At 39.6% G+C, this 24,765-nt stretch overlaps 2 protein-coding genes across 2 annotated transcripts in view; one reads left to right on the top strand and one right to left on the bottom strand.

Annotated features, from left to right (window-relative positions):
* SLC38A1 (solute carrier family 38 member 1) overlaps nt 1-24,765 on the top strand; it is a 540,785-nt gene that overhangs the window by 324,504 nt on the left and 191,516 nt on the right. The gene's annotated exons all lie outside the window — the stretch shown is intronic.
* ARID2 (AT-rich interaction domain 2) overlaps nt 1-24,765 on the bottom strand; it is a 182,451-nt gene that overhangs the window by 44,137 nt on the left and 113,549 nt on the right. The window contains exons 12-15 of the mRNA XM_081330945.1: nt 23,262-23,337; nt 21,178-21,312; nt 18,461-18,657; nt 14,591-17,457 (exon numbers count right to left, since the gene is read on the bottom strand). Of these exons, the coding sequence (XP_081187071.1) occupies nt 14,591-17,457; nt 18,461-18,657; nt 21,178-21,312; nt 23,262-23,337 (3,275 nt within the window). The remainder of the gene's footprint in view (nt 1-14,590; nt 17,458-18,460; nt 18,658-21,177; nt 21,313-23,261; nt 23,338-24,765) is intronic.

Genomic DNA, 24,765 nt, shown 5'->3' with positions numbered 1-24,765 from the left:
ATCTTTACAGAGTAAAATAAAAATAAAAATAGAAGTCTATGTTCTATTTCCAAATTTGCTGAAGAGACTATTTGTATCTGCTCTATTTTTACTCAGCACAGAATTAGACACATTTTTAAGGAAGATTTCCAGATGGCAACTGCTTTTTACAGAAAAAAATGGCAACTGGGCAATTTAAAATATACTGCATCGTTTTAGCAATATTTTTCACACTAAGCAATTTAAAGCAAAGCTACTGCATTATTTCTGACTCCTTTCAATGCCTGTTAGATACATTAAAAAAAACCCTGAATTAGCAGCTCTTAAGAACCATATCATTATTTGACATCAATATATATGCTATTAAACACATTAATCATGAGTGTATATGTGAAAGTGTATAGACATACACAAAAATACATACACTGACATTCCCCTATAGCGGAAAAATCACACAAAATACTTCTTGAAGCACTTCAGATGGATGATAAAGAGTACTTAAAAATAGCATGTCAATGTAAATGTTAAGCTAAAACACTGTTTTTGTTATTTGTGTAACTTTCCAAAGTTTCCTTCATCTCCTAATATGGTAGCAATCCCCAACCCCAAGTATACGTACAGTGAGGGAATAAAAATATTGATCCCCTGCTGATTTTGTACGTTTGCCCACTGACAAAGAAATGATCAGCCTAACACTGAGAGACAGAATAACAACAAAAAAATCCAGAAAAACGCATTTCAAGAAAGTTATAAATTGATTTATATTTTAATGAGTGAAATAGGTATTTGATCCCCTATCAATCAGCAAGATTTTTGGCTCCCAGGTGTCTTTTATACAGGTAATGAGCTGAGATTAGAACACTCTCTTAAAGGGAGTGCTCCTAATATTAGTTTGTTACCTATATAAAAGACACCTGTCCACAGAAGCAATCAATCAATCAGATTACAAACTCTCCACCATGGCCAAGACCAAAGAGCTCTCCAAGGATGTCAGGGACAAGATTGTAGACCTATACAAGTCTGGAATGGGCTACAAGACTATCAACAAGCAGTTTGGTGAGAAGGTGACAACAGTTGGTGAGATTATTCACAAATGGAAGAAATACAAAATAACTGTTAATCTCCCTTGGTCTGGGGCTCCGTGCAAGATCTCACCTCGTGGAGTTTCAATGATCATGAGAATAGGAATCAACCCAGAACTATATGGGAGAATCTTGTCAATGATCTCAAGGCAGCTTGGACCATAATCACCAAGAAAACAATTGGTAACACACTACGCCGTGAAGGACTGAAATCCTACAGCGGCCGCAAGATCCCCCTGCTCAAGAAAGCACATGTACAGGCCCATCTGAAGTTTGCCAATGAACATCTGAATGATTCAGAGAACTGGGTGAAAGTGTTGTGGTCAGCTGAGACTAAAATCGAGCTCTTTGGCATCAACTCAACTCACCGTGTTTGGAGGAGGAATGCTGTCTATGAACCCAAGAACACCATCCCCGCCATTAAACATGGAGGTGGAAACATTATGCTTTGAGGGTGTTTTTCTGCTAAGGGGACAGGACAACTTCACGCATCAAAGCATGTGTCATCAAATCTTGGGTGAGAACCTCCTTCCCACATCCAGGGCACTGAAAATGGGTCGTGGATGGGTATTTTAGCATGACAATGACCCAAAACACATGGCCAAGGGAACAAAGGAGTGGCTCAAGAAGCACATTAAGGTCCTGGAGTGGCCTAGCCAGTCTCCAGACCTTAATCCCATAGAAAATCTGTGGAGGGAGCTGAAGGTTCAAGCTGCCAAACGTCAGCCTCGAAACCTTAATGACTTGGAGAGGATGTGCAAAATGGAACAAAATCCCTCCTGAGATATGTGCAAATCTGGTGGCCAACTACAAGAAACGTCTGGCCTCTGTGATTGCTAGCAAGACTTTCGCCACCAAATACTAAGTCATGTTTTGCGAAGGGATCAAATATGTATTCCACTCATTAAAATGCAAGTCAATTTATAACTTTTTTTGAAATTTTCTGGATTTTTTTTAATTTGGTCTCTCACCGTTAAAATAAACCTACCATTAAAATTATACACTGATCATTCTTTTGTCAGTGGGCAAATGTACAAAATCAGCAGGGGATCAAATGTTTTCTCTCACTGTAAGTATAAAAGACTAAATATAAATTGTAATCCTCTTGCACTAAACTCCTATAACTTAGTATGAAAGCTTGGCCTGGCTATCAATAGATTATTGAATGTACCCCAGTATGAATTATGGTCTTCAGAAAGAACATTCAATTTACAGACTTGATCATTATGTCTACTGGCTTCATAGCTTTATAGACAGAACAGAGCTTAAATAATTCCTGCAACTATGCATTTGCTTTATAAATTTTATAAATAATAAATTGGTGACCTAACAGAAGCTGATAAGAAACAGATTTTGTGCAGAGCCCACCTGCTTCATCAGATTATGCAGCAAGTCCAAAAATTCTTGCAAAATTTAAAGGAATGAGTCACAGTGTCAGTTGTATATTATCAGAAGCAACGTAATTCCCTATCCATGAAACTGCAACTTGTGTGGAACATTGTCAAATTGTTTTCCTTTTATTAATTTTATGACCACTACCTGGAAACTATTCAGAGTTTCCATGACTTCTTTGGCATTAGAGAAAACATTTAATGTACTAATTAGAAATTATCAAGATTTTCATGAGGCAGGTTTTAGAATAGTCAATAAAACTGACTACAGAACAGAAATGCACAGTAACCAAGAATGAAATGGATATTAGGAATGGATGCCACTTTTACTAATGCATTCTTCAAAATCTGCTTTATCTTGTTTTTTTAACTTATTGTATTCAAGTATCCCAAAATATTTGTGCACAAAAGCATCATGTAGAAGTATGTCTTCATGTTAAACTCTTACAGATGTATTAATTTGCAAGTTATTTAAAATTATCTTTATCCTGTGAATAAAGTTTTCCTGGTGTAAGTTCACTGTAATGAATGAATGAACCTTTATTATCAAAGTACAACATGTATACAATGAGATTGGCTGAGCCTCCCTTCGTGCCCCCCAACTCACAGTGACAACAAACCCATCATCTTATTACACCATGTAAGCTAATTGCACAACGCACCAGCCTTGCAAGTCAATCGTACATAAAGTTATTTCCCGTTCAGGAGCCTGACAGCCCATGGATAAAAGCTGTTCTTCAGCCTGTTGGTGCAGCTGGCTATACTCCTATATCTCCTACCCGATGGTAGGAGAGTAGAGGTACTGACCAGGGTGTGAATCATCCCAGAGAATTTTCCTCCATCTTCCAAGGCAGCGGGCCCTGGCGATGTCATCCAGTGGTGTCAGGAGACAGTCCACTATGTTTTGTGCTGTGTTCACCACAGCACAAAAACAAACCCTCTGTAATATCTTCCTATCTGCAGCTGTCAGGCTAGCATACCAAACCACAATACAGTGCGAGAGGACACTCTCTATAATAGACCAGTAAAAGGTCATTAGCCGTTGTTCTACCCTGTTCTTCTGCAAGGCCCTGAGGAAGTGGAGTCTCTGTTGGGCCTTTCTGGCCACCTGGGTTTATTGACTTTCCAGGTAAGATCTTCAGAGGTAGACTCCCAGGAATTGGGAGTCTCTCCACACAGCCCCACCCCAATGTAAAGTGGGGCAGGTTCCTCTCTTTTTCTCCAGAAGTCTAGCACCATCTTCTTTGTCTTGCCGATGTTCAGGTGCAAGTTGTTCTCTAGACACCATAAGAATAGTTTTTGTATCTCCCCCCTGTACACTGTATCATCTCCACTTGTAATAAGACCCACTATGGTGGTATCATCTGCGAACTTAATGATCACAGTGGATAGGTCGGATGGTACACAATCATATGTGTACAGTGAGTACAGGTAGGGGCTAAGCATGCAGCCCTGTGGTGAGCCAGTGCAAAGCTTCAGGAAGGTGGATGAAACAGACCCGACCTCACTGTTTGTAGCCGGTCCCTCAGAAAGTCTTTAATCCAATCACAGATGAAGGGGAAAAAATTCAAGTCAGTCAGCTTTTCAATAAGGATGCTCGGCAGAATAGTGTTGAAAGCCGAGCTACAGTCACTGAAAAGCATCCTGATATAGCTTCCAGATTTTCCCCGATGAATTGTTACAGAATGTAAAGCAGTAGCTATGGCATTGTCTGTCGACCTATTCCCCTGTAGGCAAACTGATGTTTGTCAAAGTCCGGTGGGAGGCATGTCCTAAGATGTTGGAGAACCAGTCTTTCAAAGCATTTCATCACTACAGACGTTAATGCAATAGGTCTGTAGTCATTTAGGCAATCAATTCGTTTTCTTCGGGACTGGGACAATGGTAGCTGGTTTCAAGCATAATGGTACACAGGCCGTTTGCAAGGAGATGTTAAAAGATCCTTGTCAGGACCCCTAATTGATTGACACAATTCTTTACCACTATCCCCAGCACCCCATCTGGGCCTGCAGCTTTGCTGGGATTCACAGCCTTCAATACAGCTTTCACTTATGTTCATACAGAGTGACTGGCTGAGAATCAGAAGGCCAGTCAGCAGAGGCTGCGGGGTCTGGTCCTTTCACCTCGTAGCGAGCAAAGAAGATATTCAGCTCCTCTGCCAACAAGGCATCAGTATTAACCATGTACCTCGTCTTCCCTTTATGGTTGGTTAGGTACTGCAGTCCCTGCCACACTTACTTTGGGTTATCTGCTAGGTGGTTCTCCACCTTATGTTCATATTGTTTTTTCGCCATCCCAATGCCTCTTCTGAGATTTGCCTTGGCCTCTCTACATGTATCCCTGTCCCCTGCCTTAAAGGCAGAATCCCAGGCTCTCAGGAGTGTTCATACCTCTGCAGTCATCCAGGGTTTGCAATTACCGTAAACTCTAATGCACTTTTCTGTTTTCACACTGTCGGTGCACGCTTTGATATAAGAGTACGGCATCCGTGTATACATTCAGGTCTTGATGTTCGAATATACTCCAGTCAGTGGTTTCAAAGCAGTCCTGCAGTTGACTGACAGCACCCTCTCGCCAGATTTCCATTTTTGTGACTGTCTGAGTTCTTTTTCTGAGAGCGACATACTTCGGGCACAACAGGAGTGAGAGATGGTCGGATGTACCCAGGTGAGCGAGGGGGAATGCTCTGTATGCCTGTTTCAGGTTAGAGTACACACGGTCTAGAGTGTTCTTCCCTCTGGTGGAAAATTGCACATACTGCACAAACTTGGGGAGAACTGTCTTTAGACAGGATTGATTGAAGTCCCCAGCCATGACAAGAGTGCCCTCTGGGTGTAAACTACTCTGCTGTTGGCACACCAATCACTATGTATATAGACACAAAGTCCTCCTCCCTTGCTCTTACCGGAATCGTTGTTTCTGTTGGAGCGATGAATGACTCGGCTTGTCAACTCCACTTCTGCATCAGGTACAGCTGACTGTAGCCAGGTCTCCGTGACAATCATCATGCAACTTTCATGGAGAAGCCTGCTTACTGCTATCTGCAGCTGTAACTCATTGATTTTGTGGATGAGGGATCTTACGTTGCTCAGAAAAATACTTGGCAGTGCTGGTCTGTGGGGCTACTTCCTAAGCCAAACCAACAGCCCGGCTCTGCAGCTGCGCTTTTGTTTCTGCTCCTTTTGCTTACGTTGGCACCTCCCCGACCTGATGACAATCCATGGAGATCCTGGAGGCTTCGTTATGCAGTTCAGTATGTTATGGGACTGCTGAAAATCGCTGGTAATCCCGGTTTGCCTTGAGAGCCTGATGTTTAGCAGCTCTACGTGTGTGTGGGCAAATTTAGCGCCTTGTGCTATACTGTGCACACACATCCAATATACACATTATTCCAATCACCACACCAGAAAAAAAAGGGCATACTATAAATATTATAGAAGAATTACAGTGAATATAGAAAGTACACCCCTGTTAAAATGCCAGGTTTTTGAGATGTAAGACCAGGATAAATCACTTCAGAATTCTTTCCACCTTTAACATAACATATAAGTTGTATAAACCAATTGAAAAACAAACTGATTTTTTTAACAAGGACGTGTAGACTTTCTATATCCACTGTAAGTACTCTATTTTACTTTCATCTAATTTGTAAATTCTGCTTCATATCAACAATTTTATTTATTTTTCACATTTTTGAACTACCCATCTCTCTCAAAGAGGGATTTGTTCCCTCTTTGTACCATTTGTTTTGAGGACATATCTTCTTGAATATACTATGTTTTTTAAGAAAATGAGGTGGAAACAAACTCCTAAAAAGGAAGTAAATGAAAGCTGTTTTTTTAAAAAAATCATTCCAATAATTCTTACAGGTTCTATGAGAACTTTAATCTTGTCTGAAAGCTTCAATCCATGACCATTGAATGCTTGTGAACCTCTAGATCTATAACTTGGTAAGTTTTGTGACCTGCAACATGACCTGAGTTTCATTGTACAAAAGATTCAAGAAAACATGCACTGTATCATGTTTTAATTGGACACAGAGGCAATAGTCTGTCTCTTTGCTGAACAAAGCATGTCAAGTTTTAATAATTGGTGAAAACTATATAAACTGGAAAGAATATACTTGTAAAATGACTGGCCCATCTTATCAGAAGGGCTTTAAATTAAAATTTGGGGGGGGGGGAATCTTCAAGATCTTTAGAACCTAATTCCAAGCAAAAACCACTAGATTACCAATCATTTAAGGAGGGAGGGAGGAGGAGGAAGATGAAGTAGAGTGTGATGGAAAGGATGAAAAACCCAGATACAAAGTAGGAGATATAAGATACATACCCAAGACCCATAAAGGATTAAAATGCCTATACATGAATGCTCAAAGTTTAGGGAGCAAACATTGTGAACTTGAAGTACTAGTACATGATGGTAAATATGATATAGTTGCTGTTACTGAAACATGGTGGGATGAAACTCATGACTGGAATGTACTAATGGAAGGATACAAACTATTCAAAAGAAACAGACCTAACAAAAGAGGAGATGGAATTGCATTATATATAAAAGATCACTACACCTCTAAACAAATCAACAAAACCAAGGATGAAAACCTCCTAAGCTCAATATAAAAGGAAAAAAGAATGACATTGCTATAGGTGAATAGTATAGGCCACCCAATCAAGCAGAAGAAATAGATGAACTTTTTGCTAAACAATTAACAAATATATGTAGGACCCTTATATAAACTGGAAGACAAACTCTGTAGCAAATGGGATATCAAACAGATTCCTCACCAAGCTAGCTGACAACTTTGTCATCCAAAAAGTAGAGAGAGAACTAGAGGAAAAGCTATACTGGACCTAATTCTTACTAATAGAGAAATGATAGAGGGAGTTTAAGTTGCCGGAACTTTGGGCGAGAGTGACCTATGTCATACTGGAATTCAATATAATGCAAACACAAACAACCGAACATAATCCAGCCAGTGTCTTAAATGTCAAAAGAGCTGATTTTAACGAACTCAGAGAGAGTCTAAGAAAAATTCCAAATGTTTCCTGTACTTGTCAATACCACATATCAGTTTGGAATATTTTGGTCTATTTCCCTCTACAGAAGTGCTATAGCTTCTTTATATTCAAGTACTGTCCTGAATGAACTGCTCACTTCAACATTTCAATTGATTAAGGGCTTCAACTCAGCTATTCTAAAATGTAAAATTCTGCTTGCCATTGTGATTTACTACTGTTCTGTGGCATGACCAGCATTCATTTAAGCTTCCGTTCACTGACAAATAACCTTACCTTCTCCTACAAAGTTTGTTATTATAATTCAGAACCCACTATTCCTCTATTATTGTAAACTATCCAGGTCCTATGATTGAAAGGTAGCTCCATGATACTCCCATAGCTTCACAATATGAAATTCTTTTGTTGGAATGCAGTGTTTTACTTTCTCCAAGCACATTTCTTGTTAATGCTAAGGACTTCCACTTTTATATGTGTTCTTTGAACATGATTCCAATAGACTGCTGGATCATCTAGAGGATCTTTAGCAAATATGACATGCAGCCATGGAGTTTCTGGAAAGCAGTGGTTTCCTACTTGGCATTACACTAAAGATGTTGTTTACACTATTACACTACACTATTACACTATTCTTGTTCAGTATTTTCCTTTTGATGGACTCATGAATATTGAAATCAGACAATGTATTTTCTGCATTTCCTTTGCCATTTTTTTGTCCTTCCAGATTATTTTATACCTTACTCTTGGGATAAATTTTGTTGAAAGACGTTCCTGGGAAGAGAAACAAAGGTATTGAAGGAACCTATAGTTATCAGCAATGCTTCTACAGTCTTCCTAGTAGACTAGGAAGACAATCCCTTTTTCTGAGGTCTACAAAGATTTATTTTGATTGAAGCAGGATTCATTTCCATAAGCATTTTGAACAGGAGACTCAAATTGTTACAACCAAGTTATTGTTTTTAATAGGGATTATTTCTCAAAGTCGCACTTGATTGTCATCTCATTTACTGGGATATCTGACTCAATTTACCCTTTTAAGAGACCTGAATAATCTGTCCTATAACTTTTACATACCTCTACAATAAATACATTGTTAGCAGTATATTTAAAAAGACATGCCACAGTACATTGTTTTGGACATTGTTTAACCAGAATCTCTTCAATTAATCAGTCTTAGATGAAATTCTGAGCACATTGTACTACAGGATTACGTATAGTTGTAAAGAGTTCACAAACTTTCACTTCACTTTCTCAAACAAAAAAATTCCATCTAATAACTAATATGATGATGACATCATTGGTCTGTTGCTCTACCTAATGCAATCTTCTGCTACTGAGATGGACTATTACCTCTTTCATTCCTACTTGACAGACTATTACATTTTATGTTCATCATGCTTAAAACCAGAAGGTTATATGAATGAAAGATACCAAGCGGAGAAAAAATTTGGACAAAACAATCCTGTTAAAAGTATTTATATCACTTCACTTTCCACTGGAGCTGAGAAGTCAATGGAAGAAGAGTTTAACCATTTACAGACACTAGAAATAATGATATTGACAGCTCTTGAAAATATAGATTCTTTTCCACCGGTGGTTTTTCTGCTTCACAGTAGAAAATAATATGCTGTACTGATTTTCTTGAGACAGAAAATCTTTACATGATTTTTATCAGACAATTGTATAAGTGATTTGAGGTAAATGAACATTTGTTACATTATCACATCATTTCTACACCCTTCATTTCAGCTGTGACATAGGCATCATAATTTAAAAATAAATCCACAAATAGAAGATATGAACATATTCTTTCTCCAATATGGCTCACATTTATCTGAGTTTCATACGTCCTTCCAAAATTGTCTGTTAAAGAAAGCTTTTTAAAAGAAATAGTGATGGTTTACTAGATACTGAAATGATTAATAAAATTATACCATAAGTAAAAAAAACTATCTAGACATTCTCTCCAAACCTGCTTCTTGGAGATTGCACTGAGTTGATCAGCTGAGATGAGCACAGTTTAGACTAAGAATTTTTAAAAAAATTATCTAAGAGCATGTGCAGAGAAAGTTTAGCTGTTAAAAATATCTTCAAATATTTGAAATTTAAAAAGATACCTGAGGCAATTAGCACCTTTATTTTGAAAAATAAATAATTACTATTTAAATTCTACCATTGTTTCCACTCTGTACATAATTCCTTGGGTGAAGATGAAGATGGAAAGCCTCAGGATAAAATAAATAAACGGAGTGTTAGTCCTGTGTCTAAAAGCAGTTTCTCTTTTGTTTTACCACATGTTTTGAACTCCAAGACCCATAGGTAATCCCTCCATAGACTCCAACCACACATTTACTTTCTCACAGGAAATTACTAGCTTTTTTTTTCTCAGTAACTTTTCTGGATATGTTCCTCTGCATTCTCCTTCACATTCATATTCTGTAGAATTGGGGGTAGATGAAAGAAAGAACCTTATGACATGACAAACATTCATTTAACAGAAAAAAAATTAGATTCTCTCCAGGAAATCAGTTTTCAATCAACTTAAAAAATAATTTCACTAAAACCACTTTACTGGCAATTTCTGTTTCCATTCAGAAGTTAGAAAACCAATGAATTTGGGGAATTAACATAAAAATCTGAAGGAATTTCTCATTGTCTATCAATCTTTTTTCATGCCTCAAACTATCATATGCAGTGAAGGTTATCCACAATCATACAATAAAGAATGTTAGATGAAGTAAAAGTAAATAAGGAAATCTCTAACAATCAACCTTCAATGCCCTGTAAATAGTGCTTGGTCCTAAGACTATCTAGTTTTTAGTTCAGGGTGATCTCCTCTCTCACTAATGTTTGGATTCTGGGCTTGGTGTGTAGAGGATCTGTGCCACAACAGAATGTTCTTATTTTACACAATTATTTTCTGGGCTGAAGAAACATTTACCGTTGACTTTCCTATACAAACGTTATGTGCACCTGTGATAAAATTCCTAATTTTACAGTTTTCTGAGATCCTAATGTATATCTGAGACCATCAATTTATGCAAGCAAAGAATTCACATATAACCTGCTTTTTCTTGAAATTGTGCACTTTAGGATGTCAGGAAGAAATATGCAAGCTGCCTTTCATAATGATAGATTAATCAAAATCAAAATGTGCTTATTAATTTAACAATACATTTCAACTGAGTTAATCTGAAAAGTTCCTGGCCAGTTTTCAAGAACTCTACAAAAACAAACATAAAACAAAAGGAATAAGAAAGCACAAAATAAACCTAACAATAATAGTCATGCAGTGTGATTCAAAGAGCGAGTTACTGTCATGTGGGCATTCTAGTTCAGTTCATTCATTGCATTTCAATAGTTAGATGGCCTAAACTTTGGCATCTGAATATAGATCTTTGTAATTTATATTTTGTATTTTACTAATCTAGGTGAAATGTACATGTGTGTATGTGTGTGTATACACACACACATATACACATATATTTATGATATGCTATAGGGCACAGGTCTGCAACCCGCGGCTCCGGAGCCACATGCGGCTCTTTCAGCCATCTCTTGCGGCTCCCAGTCCTCTGCCATGTGCAGTCCCCCCAAAAAAAAGTGGGACTAAAAAGTTCAACCAATCAATTCAAATATGCAGGATAGGTGCATATCTCGCCTTGGCTCCACTCTTCAGTCAAACCCTGTTCTGCGCATGTGCGCATGTACGCGCATGTGCACACATTTTTTGCGGCTCCCAGTTTTTCCTTTTGTGAGGGAACCGGTTCCGAGTGACTCTTTCACTGTTTCAGGTTGCTGACCCCTGCTATAGGGTTATAACTGAAGCATCAGTCAAGTTGAGCAAAAGGTCCTCTGGTCATGTTGTTTAAGCACGACCCTGTTTTATAAAGACTTCTCACACCAGATAAGTACAACCTCATCAAATGTAATTATTAAACCAACATTTCAGATTGTTCAGTCATTTATTAACAAATTATACATCTGTCTTGCTGTGGTTTCATCTCTGCACAGATGATCTGATAGCATGGACTTCTAATCCATGTTCAAATAACTGTACAAGACTTCCACATTGCCAGCTCAGCTGAGGGTAATATATAATGGCCTGACATTTGTATATTAGCGATACCTTACAACAGCTTTTCATGTAGAAATAAAATGGGTCTTATGGTAACCCACACTACAGAAACCAAGATCAGTTAGAATGCTCCATCTAGGTAAAAGATGAATCACCACAAAAACTATCCGTTCAACCTTTGTAGGGCAATTTACAGGATATAGTGGTCAACAATAGCAACATTGCAGAAAGGCCTAAAAAGGCTGAAGGTTATTCAGAAGTCTGAGCAATGTTGCTTCCACCCCATGCCCACACCTGACTAGAAGAGATTCACGTAACGCATTTCCTCTAGGATCTCTGTGGTCGATTTGCAACCGCCCTGTATGGAGGTTCAGACTGAATGAATCATGCACAGCCAGACTGAGAACATATATAACAGATTATAAAGAAACAAAGAAATTATACTATTGTAATATGTCCAAAGTGTATATGCAAGTGGACTACTTGATCTGACTGATACTGATTTGGGCAGGCCTTAGGCTCTTGAGAATAAAGAACAATGGTCTGTTTCCTTTGTGCAACTTCTTTTCTTTTGTGAAAATTTAAAGTGATTGAAGTTTATATTTTTTGTAAGTCTAACTTTCAGAATAAACACAAATAGTTACCGTATTTTTCGGACCATAGGACGCACTTTTTTCCCCCCAAAGTGGGGGGGGGGGAAACAAGGGTGCGTCTTATGGTCTGAAGGTGATCCGTATGGCCAGCCCCAACCTCCGCAAGTGAAAGCAAGGGAGATTGCAATTGGCTCCTGCAATCTCCCTGCGGCCCGGCTTTCTCTTGCAGAAGGCAGGCTGAAATGGAGCAAGGAATGCGAATCGGCCGATCTCGCGCTCCTGCAATCTCCTCTGCTCGGTTTCAGCTTCTCTTGCTACAAGAGAAAGCAGGCTGAAACAAAGCAAGGGAGATTCCCTCGCTCCGTTTCAGCCTGCTTTCTCTTGTAGCAAGAAAAGCTGAAACCGAGCGGAGGAGAATGCAGGAGCGCAAGATCGGCCGATTCGCATTCCTTGCTTCGTTTCACCCTGCCTTCTGCAAGAGAAAGTCGGGCCGCAGGGCTGCCTCCGTAGGTACTGCTCTAACACGGAGAGGGAAGGACAAAGAGGGAGGGAAGGAAGAAAGAAGGAAGGAAGGAAAGAAGGAAGGGACAATGGGAGGGAGGGAGGGAGAGAGGGGGGGAGAAAGAGAAAAATAGAGAGAGAGAAAGAGGGAGAGAAGGAGAAAGAAAGAGGGAGGGAAACAGAGGAAGAAGGAGAAATAGAGGGAAAGAGGAAAATAGAGAGGGAGAGAAAGAGGGAGAGAGAGAAGCAGAAAGAAAGGGAGGGAAATAGAGGGAGAGAGAGAAAGAGGGAGAGAAAGAAAGGGAGAGAGAGACAAGGAGAAAGAAAGAGGGAGGGAAATACAGGAAGAGGGAGAAATAGAGGGAAAGAGAAAAAGAGAGGGAGAGAAAGAGGGAGAGAGAGAAGGAGAAAGGGAGGGAAATAGAGGGAGAGAGAGAAAGAGTGAGAGAAAGAAAGGGAGAGAGAGACAAGGAGAAAGAAAGAGGGAGGGAAATAGAGGAAGAGGGAGAAATAGAGGGAAAGAGAAAAATAGAGAGGGAGAAGGAAAAAGAAAGGGAGGGAAACAGGGAGAGAGAGAAAGAGGGAGAAATAGAGGGAAAGAGAAAAATAGGGAAAGAAGGAAAGGGAAAGAAAGAAGGAGAGGAGAAAGAAAGAGGGAGGGGGAGAGAGGGAGAGAAAGAGAAGGAGAGAGAGAAATTAAATTAGTAACATGATTGTTAAGTGAATCTGGTTTCCCCACTAACTTTGCTTGTCAGAAGGTTGCAAAAGGCAATCACATGACCCTGGAACAATGTGACCATCATAAATATGAATCGATTGCCAAGCATCAGAATGTAAATCACATGACCCTGGGGATGCTGCAACGGTCATAAGTGTGAAAAATGGTCATAAGTCACTTTTTTCAGTGTCGTAACTTTGAACGGTCACTAAGTGAATCATTGTAAGTCGAGGACTACCTGTACTTTATCATTTTTTTCCTTTTTTAGGGGGGGTGTCAAGTTTTTGACACATTGCTGGGTGACATTGCCTTGTCCTAAAAGTGGTACAATGGATGAAAAGGTTGAAAAGCCCTGTTTTAGTATACTGGTACTATTTGGTTCAGAATATTTTTTTTCTTGTTTTCCTGCTCTAAAAACTGGGTGCGTCTTATGGTCAGTTGCGTCTTATGGTCCGAAAAATACGGTAATTTAAAAATATGGGATTCCCTCTGTTGTGAAGCAAGGAAAAATGCTTTAAGTTTATCCCAATTTTAAAAATCACAAATGTATCTAGATTAGACAAATTTAGATAATTAGAACATGTATCTTAAAAACAGTCAAAAAGGAGTCAGCAATGTTATTAAATGGTCTGTCTTCACATTGTTGATGTAGTATTAACATCTTTTGTCACATGTATGAAGTAACATTAACAAAGACAGTAATAAGAATATATTTTCAAAACTAATGAACAGATCTAGTGATGAAAAATACACCTTATTAATTAAACACAGCTGGTTACAGGTTTCTTGACATGTTTTTACATACAATACTGCACAAAGCATATGTAAAGTATACATGATGTATACAAAAGACAACCATTGCAAATGAATGCATTAAGATGCAAAAGACAGCTTGAAATCCAAACGGAACAGGAACTCAGGAACACAAATATTTAAAATTGTAAAATGTAGGAAAGCATCTCAGCTTTTGAAATAAGACAGTGAAGAAATAAAAGTAAAAACAATTCTTCTACACTTAATCAAATTATATCCCAACTTATTTATTTCTATAAATACAAACCATTCTCCAAAAAATGATGAGTGATAACAGACTGGTAGGATTTACAAAATAGTTCTCACTTTAAGGCTGTTGGAACAAATTATAAGCACTGAACCTTTATATCCCCACATACATACGCATGTATAAAATCAAATTTAGTAGCTAGAAAATGAAGACTACCAAGGACCTACCTGTGTGACCATGTTTTGCATGTATGGTGCTGCATGCTGTTGCTGTTGTTGCTGCTGCTGCTTTTGCTGAACAGCACTTTCTATTGCTACTTTTGCTACAGTACTTGGATCTGCTCCAGCTGGCACAGCTACCATAGTTGCACTACAGCCAGCTTTGTTAGGGTCACTTATTGTAACAATTCTAACTCCTACTTTATTGGGGATTCCTGGAACAGTTTCCCTGTCATTATCCTCTGCTGGCCTCTTTACAGTTTTGCATTCTGCTGTGCCATTAGTTGACCGTACTTCAGATGACAGAGTAGCTGGGGATCCACGAAGTCCTGAGTGTGGAACTGCTATGATTTGATGCCCCTGTATAACAGAGGCTGTTGACTGTGGTGAGACAACTACACTTGGGCGTTGGTGAGGCACATCTGAATTCAAACTTGAAACTAGAGGTCCATTAGGTACATCAGGGTTGGTACTAGTAGGATGCTGGGTTAAGAGTTTTGAAGCCTCTTGTGTACTGCTTACAACAGGCATAGTCCCCAAAGCTAAAACAGGTCCATTGGAAAATCTTTCCCCTTGATCACCTTTGGCAGTATCTAGTTGTGTGGCATCCAAATTCTCTTGTTCTAGTGGAGAAATTTCACCATTTCCTACATGGTTGGAAGTTTTGTGATTTGGAATGTTTTTGCTTAAATGGGAACCATCGCCCTTTTCAAAGTCACAGATTCCATTAAGGAGGGGCTTCCTTAAATCACTTTTAAATTCCTGTGTGTCTGGTTGTTCAAAGTTCTGCTTTCCAAGAGCTCCATTTTCATTCATGACTAATGATGATCCATTACTGACTTGTGAGAACTGATTGGCCTCATTCTGAGTTTTCCCTGAGTTAGCTGGAGGTAGACTGGAGTCATGCTTTCTTCCATTTAGAAGACTTCCCACCTGTGTTTCATTTTCTTTTGCATCGCCATTGCTGGTGTTTGCAGCTCCTCTTCTGCAAGAAGGGTTTTCCATTACTTCAATTTTGCGCTCATGAATATGTAAACCAGTTGCTTCCTTTGCTTCTTCTTCCTTTTGGCAAATTATTTTATCTCCTTTGAATGGAGAAGCAGTAGCAGAACATGATTGTCCAGCTAGAGGTGCCTGGTTAGGTGGAAGCGCTTGCACCTGAAGCCCAACTGTTGCTTGTGTCCCACTCATTGTTATTCCAGCTGGAGCAATTATTTGAGTTGCATTTCCCTGACTTGGATTTGCTGTAGCAAAACTAGTATTTGGCACAACTGTTATAGTAACCTGATTGCCAGAAGTTCCTTGAAAAATAGTTGCTGGGCTGTTTGAAATCAACTGGCCTGGCAATATTTGTAAATTGGAAATAGGAACCGTTTGTACTGTTCCTTGGGACTGGATTGCACTCTGGACCAACTGAACATTTTGCTGTCCAACTAGTAATGGTTGAGCAGAAGACTGCCCTTGAACTCCAAAACTTGTTGCTTGGTTATTAGCCATCTGATAAACCACTTGAGGGCTGGGAGCTCTTGCACTGTTTGAAGGAGGAATTTGTGGTGCTGGGAGAATAAGTTTGCCACCAGGAGTAGAAGGGCCTCGTTTAGGAAGCAAGAGCTGTTTTATCAGACTGGATTCATTAGAAGGTGGCTGACCCACTCCAGGACTATTTTGTTGTGGCTGAACTTGCATCTGGACTTGCTGCTGCTGGACTTGCAGCTGTGTCTGGGATGATGCTGGTGAATGCTGCTGCTGTTGTTGACGCTTCACAGAAAGCATCTGACTGACAGTAGGAGGGGGTCCTTGTGACTGAGGGGTGAGAGATGGAGATGATATTACTGTGGGGACTTGGTTGTTTGAAACTGGTCCAGGTGATGATGAGGAAGTTGGAGTTAAGTTTGGCTGTGCACCCAACTGAACAGTTTGGCCAGCTGGGATTGAAGCTGGATTAGTAAGAACAATTTGGTGAATGGCTGATGCATACGTTGGACCTTGCTGAGTTGGTTGGCTTACAATCACTACACTTTGCTGAGGTGGTGGTGGTTGCTGTTGAGATTGCTGCATTGGTTGCTGTGCCACTGCTGCTGGAACTTGCTGAGAAGGCTTTGGGGCAATATTCTGAAACCCTACTCTTGATGTTGGTGAATTCTGGACACCAGCAATTGTAACCACCTGTCCAGTTGCAACTTGGAAATTCTGAACTGTAGTAGCAGAAACTATATTGGATGCTGACGTTGTGACATACTGCTGAGGTGCTATAATAACAGCATCTTGCTGCTGATTACCACCTGTGGATTGCTGAGTTGATGTTTGTACTGGCTGTGATGATGTGGTGATGAGCTGCTGAGCCTGGGAAACTGCTGAAGTGCATGCTGGTATGTTCTGTACTCTGCCAAATATATGACCTTGAGGTACAGCTTGTTGAATTACTGTAACAGGAGTGCCTGAGGATATTTGTCCTGGTACCACTGCATGTAGAGGTGACTGCTGAATTACAGGTTGATGAAGTAAAGTCTGGGAGCTGACAACTGTAACAGAGGGTTGCGGCCCTGCAGTACTAGGATTTTGATTTGAAGATTGTGCTCCACCTCCTACAGCAATAGTAACAGGAACTGCACACTGCGGAACTGTGTTCTGTATTACCGTGGCCTTCACTACATCACAAGAAATTGGAGCTTTATTCTGTATAACAGCCACAGAAGCATTCTGTTGATGGTGACTATGAACTAAAGGGTTTTGTGGTATTCTGGAAACAGTCTGTACCACTGTAGATGCACCTTGAATTGGAAAAGACATCTGTGTTGCAGCTATAGTTGAAGATTGATTATTAATAGGATTTCTCTGAAAATGGTTTCCTATACTTGATGATCCATGTGGGAGTCCTGTTGATAAAGGGAAACAAATCTGAAGCAGTAATGCTGAAATCAGTAAGAATTAACATTTCTAAATTAAGCTTTGAATACTTCCTTTATTGAATATTTGCCCCATCACCATGAATTCTATGTATCTCACAGTAGTAATGGGGCAAATATTTTCTATTGTATTCCGAAACTGTGACAACAGTTTTTTTCCTTTCCTTCCTAATTAATTGAAAAATTATTATTAAATGGCAACCTAATTTAAGCAGTTAAACTGGACACCATTAGATCATTGTAACTTTAGGTTCTAACTTTCTCAGTACAGTATAATTTTGAAACTAATGTCCAACTATTTAGAAATTGAAATAAAATTGTTCAAATGTAATTAAACATTTATCTTAACTATTTAGTCCATACGAAATTATTATATAATTTAATTAAGAAAATATGCTGGGATTTTTTTCTTTGGCCAGCAGAGCAAAAATTAAGTAGAAAATGTACCCCTATCTCCTAGAAAGACCTCACTGCAAGAAAAATAATATAATTGTAAGATGAAGATCACCACCTCTTATCCATTGGCTAGAGAAGTACAACTTTCCACCAATTGATACCATCCTCTGCATTCTTTTCCCCTTTTTATTCCCTTTTGCTTTTTTGTCATGTTTAATGGACTTTAAGCAGACTTTATTTATTGTAATATATTCCTAACATACTTTCAAAAATATTTGATGATGTGATGATGATGATGTTATCCATTCAGTCACGTCTGATTCTTGGCGAGTCTACAGGCCAGGGGTCTCCACATCTTCCGATCTTGTACTATTTACTTCTTTGACTTTTTCTATGCTCTGGCTGGTGTCAGCTTTGAAGACGTCCAGCCACTGTATTCTTTGACGGCCTGGCTTCCTTTTCCCACTAACTCTTCCAAACATAACTGTTTTCTCCAGTGACCAAAAATATTTATGCTCTTATAAATAACTAAAAACTGATCAATAGACAATACATGAAATTCAAAATATAATAATACCTGCTGGTGAAGCAGATAGAGCTACTTCAGGAACAGAATCAACCCGAAGAATAGGAGTTGAAGAAGATTGTTGCTGATAATACATCTGAACAGGGAGTGGTATTGCCCTCCTTTTTACTCCTACTACATGAATATGAGCCTGCCCATTGTTATTTGCATCCTCAACTTTCTTCACTGAATGATTTGGAAATACAGTTCTATCAAAAAGAAGGAAATAATATTTAGAATGAGAATGTAGGGATTTTTTTAGACAATATGCTTTAAAAGTGGAGTCTGGAGTGATTTCTGTCCTGAGCAATAATTAAGGAGAAATGTAGTACATATGGTTTGGAGCTGAACTAAATAGCAATGATTGCCATATAAGGGAGAGAAAAAATGTAAGGAGGAAGGAAAAGTACTTTGAACTGCTATCATCTATCCTAGATTTTCTGTCAGCAGGTAGGATTATTACAGAGCACTAGGTTCAAAGGAAATAATATTAGATTTTTGGCTGAAAGTTAAAAGGGTTAATTTTCAAAAGAAAGAAAAATAAAATGAGCAAACTATACTGAATTTGTATAACCTCTATTTCTCTTTTCAAACAACCAATGCTTTTAACAGTGATTATAGGTAGTCCTTAATTTAATTTAATTTAATATTTGCATTTGTATACCGCCCTTTCCCTGAGGACTCAGGGCGGTTTACAGGGAATTAAAAATCAAAACATACAAAAGTTAAAACCAATTAAAAAGCATTAAATTCACCCTGTACATTAAAACCCCAGTTAAAATTTTCTCCTCAGCCTGGGCCCGAGAGCTCAAAGAGCCAGGTCTTCAGGCCCCGGCGGAATGATCGGAGGTCGGGAGCAGTCCTCAACTCTACCGGCAGCTGGTTCCAGAGGGCAGGCGCTCCCACTGAGAAGGCCCTATCCCTGGGTGTCACCCGCCGGCAATCTCTCACCGGCGGAACCCTGAGCAGACCCTCCCTGTGAGAGCGCACTGGGCGAAGGGCGTTTGATGCCGGCAGCAGGTGTTCCCTCAAATAACCCGGACCCAGGCCATGTAGGGCTTTATAGGTGATAACCAGCACCTTGAATTTCACCCGGAGGGCAACCGGAAGCCAATGCAGCTCGCGGAGTAGAGGTGTTACATGGGAGTATCGGGAAACCCCCATTACAACTCGCGCGGCCGCATTCTGCACCAGTTGAAGCCTCCGAGTGGTCTTCAAGGGCAGCCCCATGTAGAGAGCGTTACAGTAGTCCAAACGGGAGGTCACAAGCGCATGAGTGACTGTGCGTAGGGCGTCTCGGTCCAGATAGGGACGCAACTGGCGCACCAGGCGAACCTGTGCAAAAGCCCCCCTGGTCACGGCTCCTATGTGATCTTCAAAATTGAGCCGTGAATCCAGGAGGACGCCCAAGTTGCGAGCCCTATCAACGGGGGGTAACACCTCACCCCCCATCGTTAAAGGTGGAATAACTTGGTTAACCCGAGACGCCGATACGCACAGCCACTCAGTCTTGGCGGGATTGAGACGAAGCCTGTTTCTCCCCATCCAGACCTGAACCGCCTCCAGGCACCGGGACATCACGGAGAGGGCATCACTGGGTTGGTTCGGGGTGGAAAGAAAAAGTTGGGTATCATCAGCGTACTGGTGATACCCCACCCCAAAACCACGAATGATCTCGCCCAGCGGCTTCATGTAGATGTTGAACAGGAGGGGCGAGAGAACCGACCCCTGAGGGACTCCACAAATGAGAGACCTCGGGGCGGATCTCTGCCCTCCTGTCAACACCGACTGCGAGCGGCCCTGGAGGTAGGAGGAGAACCACCGTAGGACGGTGCCTCCCACTCCCAACCCCCTGAGACGCCGCAGCAGGATACCATGGTCGATGGTATCGAAGGCCGCTGAGAGATCTAATAGGACCAGGACAGAGGAGCAACCCCTGTCCCTAGCCCTCCAGAGATCATTCACCAGCGCGACCAATGCCGTCTCCGTGCTGTGTCCGGGCCTGAAGCCCGATTGGTACGGGTCCAGATAATCAGTTTCCTCCAGGAACAGAGGGAGCTGATGCGCCACCACACTCTCAACAACCTTCGCCAGGAAGCGAAGGTTGGAGACTGGACGATAGTTGTTTAAAACAGCCGGGTCCAAAGCAGGCTTCTTGAGGAGGGGTCTCACCACCGCCTCCTTCAAGGCGGCAGGGAAGACACCCTCCTTCAAAGAAGCAGTTATTACTGCATGGAACCAGCCTTGACTTATGATTACAATTGAGCCCAATATTTCTGTTGTTAAGTAAGATAGTTGTTTTTTATAACATTTCTTGTCATAGTTATTAAGCGAATCACTGTAGGTCTTTAGTAACACTATTGTTAAGTGAATCTGACATTCCCATTGACTTTGCTTGTCAGAAGGTCACACAAGGTGATCACATGACCGTGGGACAATGAAACCATCATAAATACATGTCATCGCCAATTGTCTAGATTTTTATCCCATGACCACGGGGGATGCTGCAATGGTTGTAAGTGTGAAAAATGGTTGTAAGTCATTTTTTCATTGCCATTGTAACTTCAAATGATCACTAAATGAATAGTTCTAAGGACTACCTGAGGACTACCTGTATTTAAAGTCGACAACAATGGAAATATATTTTTTCTCAAATTTAGCAATCTATATCAACTATAGATAAAAAAAATCCAAAGTAGTGTTTTATTCTAGGAATGAGTTCCTCTTACCGAAGACATTTATAAAATCCAGTCGAAGTTAAAATTCCACCTCGAGCTAATTTACTGCATGTAGAGAGATATTCAGAGTACATTTCAGCTCGGGAGACTGAGCAATCTGAATTAACCTCAAAATGGGCATTTAACCTGGGGAGAGAAAATAGAGGGGGAAAAATCTGGATGAGTAAAACTTAATGAAGATTTCTTTCTCCTGATTCTAGAATAATTTTTCTCAACCTGATGCCAAGAGTAGCTTGGAAACACCATGGCCAATGCTTTCCAGCTCTTAAAGTTTTTTCTTCCTACTTTACCAACAGTAGAATTGTGTATATTACAAAAGATTCATAATACATGAGATATGGGTTGGACATTTTATTCATATTGCCTTGTATTCTGAAGTTACTTTAAATATGTTTTCTCTTAAATAGCTAATATACATCAAACATTAAAAATGTAAGGCATCCATGAAATATATGACCAAGAATAGGTTATGTACAGCAGTTCAGTTTATATTCAAATTATAACACATAATTGTATTTATAATCATGAATATAGGTCACAGTCATAACATATATTCATCTTCTTGATAAAGGATTAAAAATATATTCTCTAAGACATGGTTAAAAAGTCTTTTCCTGTTCTGACTTCCTATTGTTCTCTCTACTTTGACTGGAGTCCAATCTCGATATGTTGTGATGTCAAACGAAGGAAGAGAACTGAAATGTTCAAGCACTTTTATTTGGGGTTATTTTAAGGGGTGGCATGAGTATTTTAACGTGGGAACTTTTAAGCTCATCCACCTGTGCAGTTAGATCCAATGATTAAGATACTGGACTAGGAGTAGGAAAAACTGAGCTGAAATTTTGTTTTAGTCATGAAAGCCAGCTTGGTGAAATTGAGCCAGTTATCCCTTTCTAGATAACTAGGTAAAATGAACTGCCACTTGCCAAAACTCAAGTCTGACTTGGAGGCAAAAAAAGTATAAAAATTATTAAACCATATTGCTAAGGAAACTTATAGTTGACTCTGCTGCAAGAATTAAGCAAAACTTTTGTTAAAAAATGTGCTACATTTTATAAACTTGATAATACCAAAACCTTTGGAGAAAATTATTACCGTGTTTCCCCCAAAATAAAACCAGGTCTTTTTTCTTTCTTTCTTTTTTTGTCTCTAAAAGAGGCACCAGGTCTTATTTTGGGGGGATGTCTTACTCATCTCTAGCACTGACAGCCCTGCCCAGCAGGTCCACTTCTTCTGGGGCAGAAGGAGGAGCTGCATTCTGCAGCTTCATTCTGGCCTGCATTTCTCAGTCACAGGCCTTTCTGGAAGGCCTATGCAGTGAGTACCGAGCTATGGATTGAATCCATAGCTCGGTTCTTGGCTGCACAAGCCTTCCAGAAAGGCCTGTGACTGAGAAATGCAGGCCTGGCTGCAGAAGATGCCACAGAAGAAGTGAGCCGGCGGAGAGGCCTGGCTGCAAGGTAAGTGGGTGCTGGGCGTATGGGGCAGATCCTAACCCCTACCCTAGCTTGATTTTTAAGTGTGTAACTCACCCCAAAACTAGGGCTTATTTTGGGGTGGGGCTTATATTAGGCCCACCCCCAAAAATCAAGCTAGGGCTTACTTGCAGGGAAACACGGTAAGTACTTAAGTATGGAGGATTTAATATATAAATATCAAGTAGTGGGGTTTTTCCCCCTCAAAACCTAGGAAGAACTTTGTGAGAACAGACCAAAAGTCCTATCTAGTATAGCATTCTATTCCTACAGCAGTCAATGAGATAACTCCCCCAAAATCTCAAATAAAACAAATGCAATAGAACTTATTTCATTTCAAAATATTAAAAGCATACATGGAATTTAAATATGCTGAACTTCTCTTCATTATATTCATGTGTATACTGTACAATGAAATAACTTAAGAAATTCTGACAGGGAAATTATTCCTTGAATAAAGCATTCAAATTCATTGACAAAATTTCTTCAAAACAGAATGCATTATTGTTGGTTTATATTTACAATAATTATTATGAAGTTTTGAAATGAATACAAAAGCTAGCTATTTCATGGGACATATCAACAGAATTAAATACTCACCACTGGCATGCAAATTTTTCACTGTCAATTTCTACTATTCCTGGTGGTGGAGCAACATGTTGTGGTGCTCTTGGTGCTATGAAAAGAAATAATTATCAATTTTATATAAAAATTACATAATCTTTGGATTGCTTGCAATTACTCTTTCTTTAAAAGACTTAGAAACACTATAGAAAATGTTCAGTTTCCATTTTAAATTAAGAAAGTTATCCATGCAGAGAGATCAATATACAGATTGCAACTGCTCCAAATTTGGGGATGGAATGCATGAATGAAGATCTTTTGGTCATCTAGTAATTTTGCTGCATTTTGCTGCCTAAAACTGCCCAAAGCCTAAGCTAAATTTGGAGGTTCTAGTAGGGGGAAGCTATCATATACCCTTCTTTTGGGGTCTATCTACCCTCTTTCACTTAGTCCACAGCTTCAGGAGGGATGCAAATGGAGTGCTAAGACAGGAAGGTGATACTCATCTAGCTAGCCAGGTCAGTTAACTCAATTTTGGTGATCAATGGGTTGATGGATGTCACAGCCAGACTGCTCTCAGTTCTGAGTTATATTATTTTATTTTTATTTACAGCACTAATTTATAAACATCTAGCTATCAAATATTGCAGCTTTAACTGTAGCTTCTGAATGCTCCATGTAGAATGTGTTGCAATAGTCCAAGTGTGGCATGACTAGGGCTTGAATGACTAAATGCAGGGACTCCTGATCCAGGACAGGCAGCAAGTGGTGCACAAACTGAAGTTGTGCAAAGGTACCCCTAGCTGTGACTGTGACCTGCTCTTTGAGCAGAAGCTGTGAGTCCAGGAGAACCCTCAAGTTGCAGATTGGATCCCTCTGGGTCAGTGCCACTCCATCCAGAACCAAAAATGTCAAAGGCCTGGATCTTGGGGCTCTGTGCACTCAAAGCCATTTGGTCTTGACAAGGTTCAGTTGAAGCCTGTTGTCCTCCATCGAGTTTAGTTTTGTATTAGGATTTTTCTAATAAATCAGATGGTTTACAACCCAGGATTTTGAAGGAGAAGGCAGATGTAATCTTGGAGTGATTGAATGTAATCTTTCATAGCTCCTATACCACAGAGGAAACTATCTGAAGACTGAAAAAAAAGTTGATGTGGTTCCAATCTACCAAATGGGGGAAAAATGGATCCAAGAAATTACAGGCCTATCTACCTCTTTTTTTTAATATCTACCAAATGACCATAGCTCTTTAGACAGATGATAAAGCTGTTTTTTTTTAAAAAATCCACCAACATTAAACTATATTAAGAAATGTTGCAGAAAGAATATAAATAAAAATATATACAAAAAGTACTTAAACAGAACATAGTACTATTTATGAAAATGAAAGAAATCACCTAAGCATATCCTTACTTTTACTGCATAGAAGTAAGTATACATCTCATATTTTGCTATCATGACAATTTAGAGATTCATATGTCTCTATAACAAAAGACTGCCAAACATATCTAATCTTATTTCAATATATAATCTACAGGGT

Source organism: Vipera berus, assembly GCF_964194415.1.
Source record: "Vipera berus genome assembly, chromosome: 6".
Classification (NCBI taxonomy): Eukaryota; Metazoa; Chordata; class Lepidosauria; order Squamata; family Viperidae; genus Vipera; species Vipera berus.
Note: the sequence above shows the minus strand (reverse complement) of the source record. Positions and strands in the feature narration are given on the sequence as shown.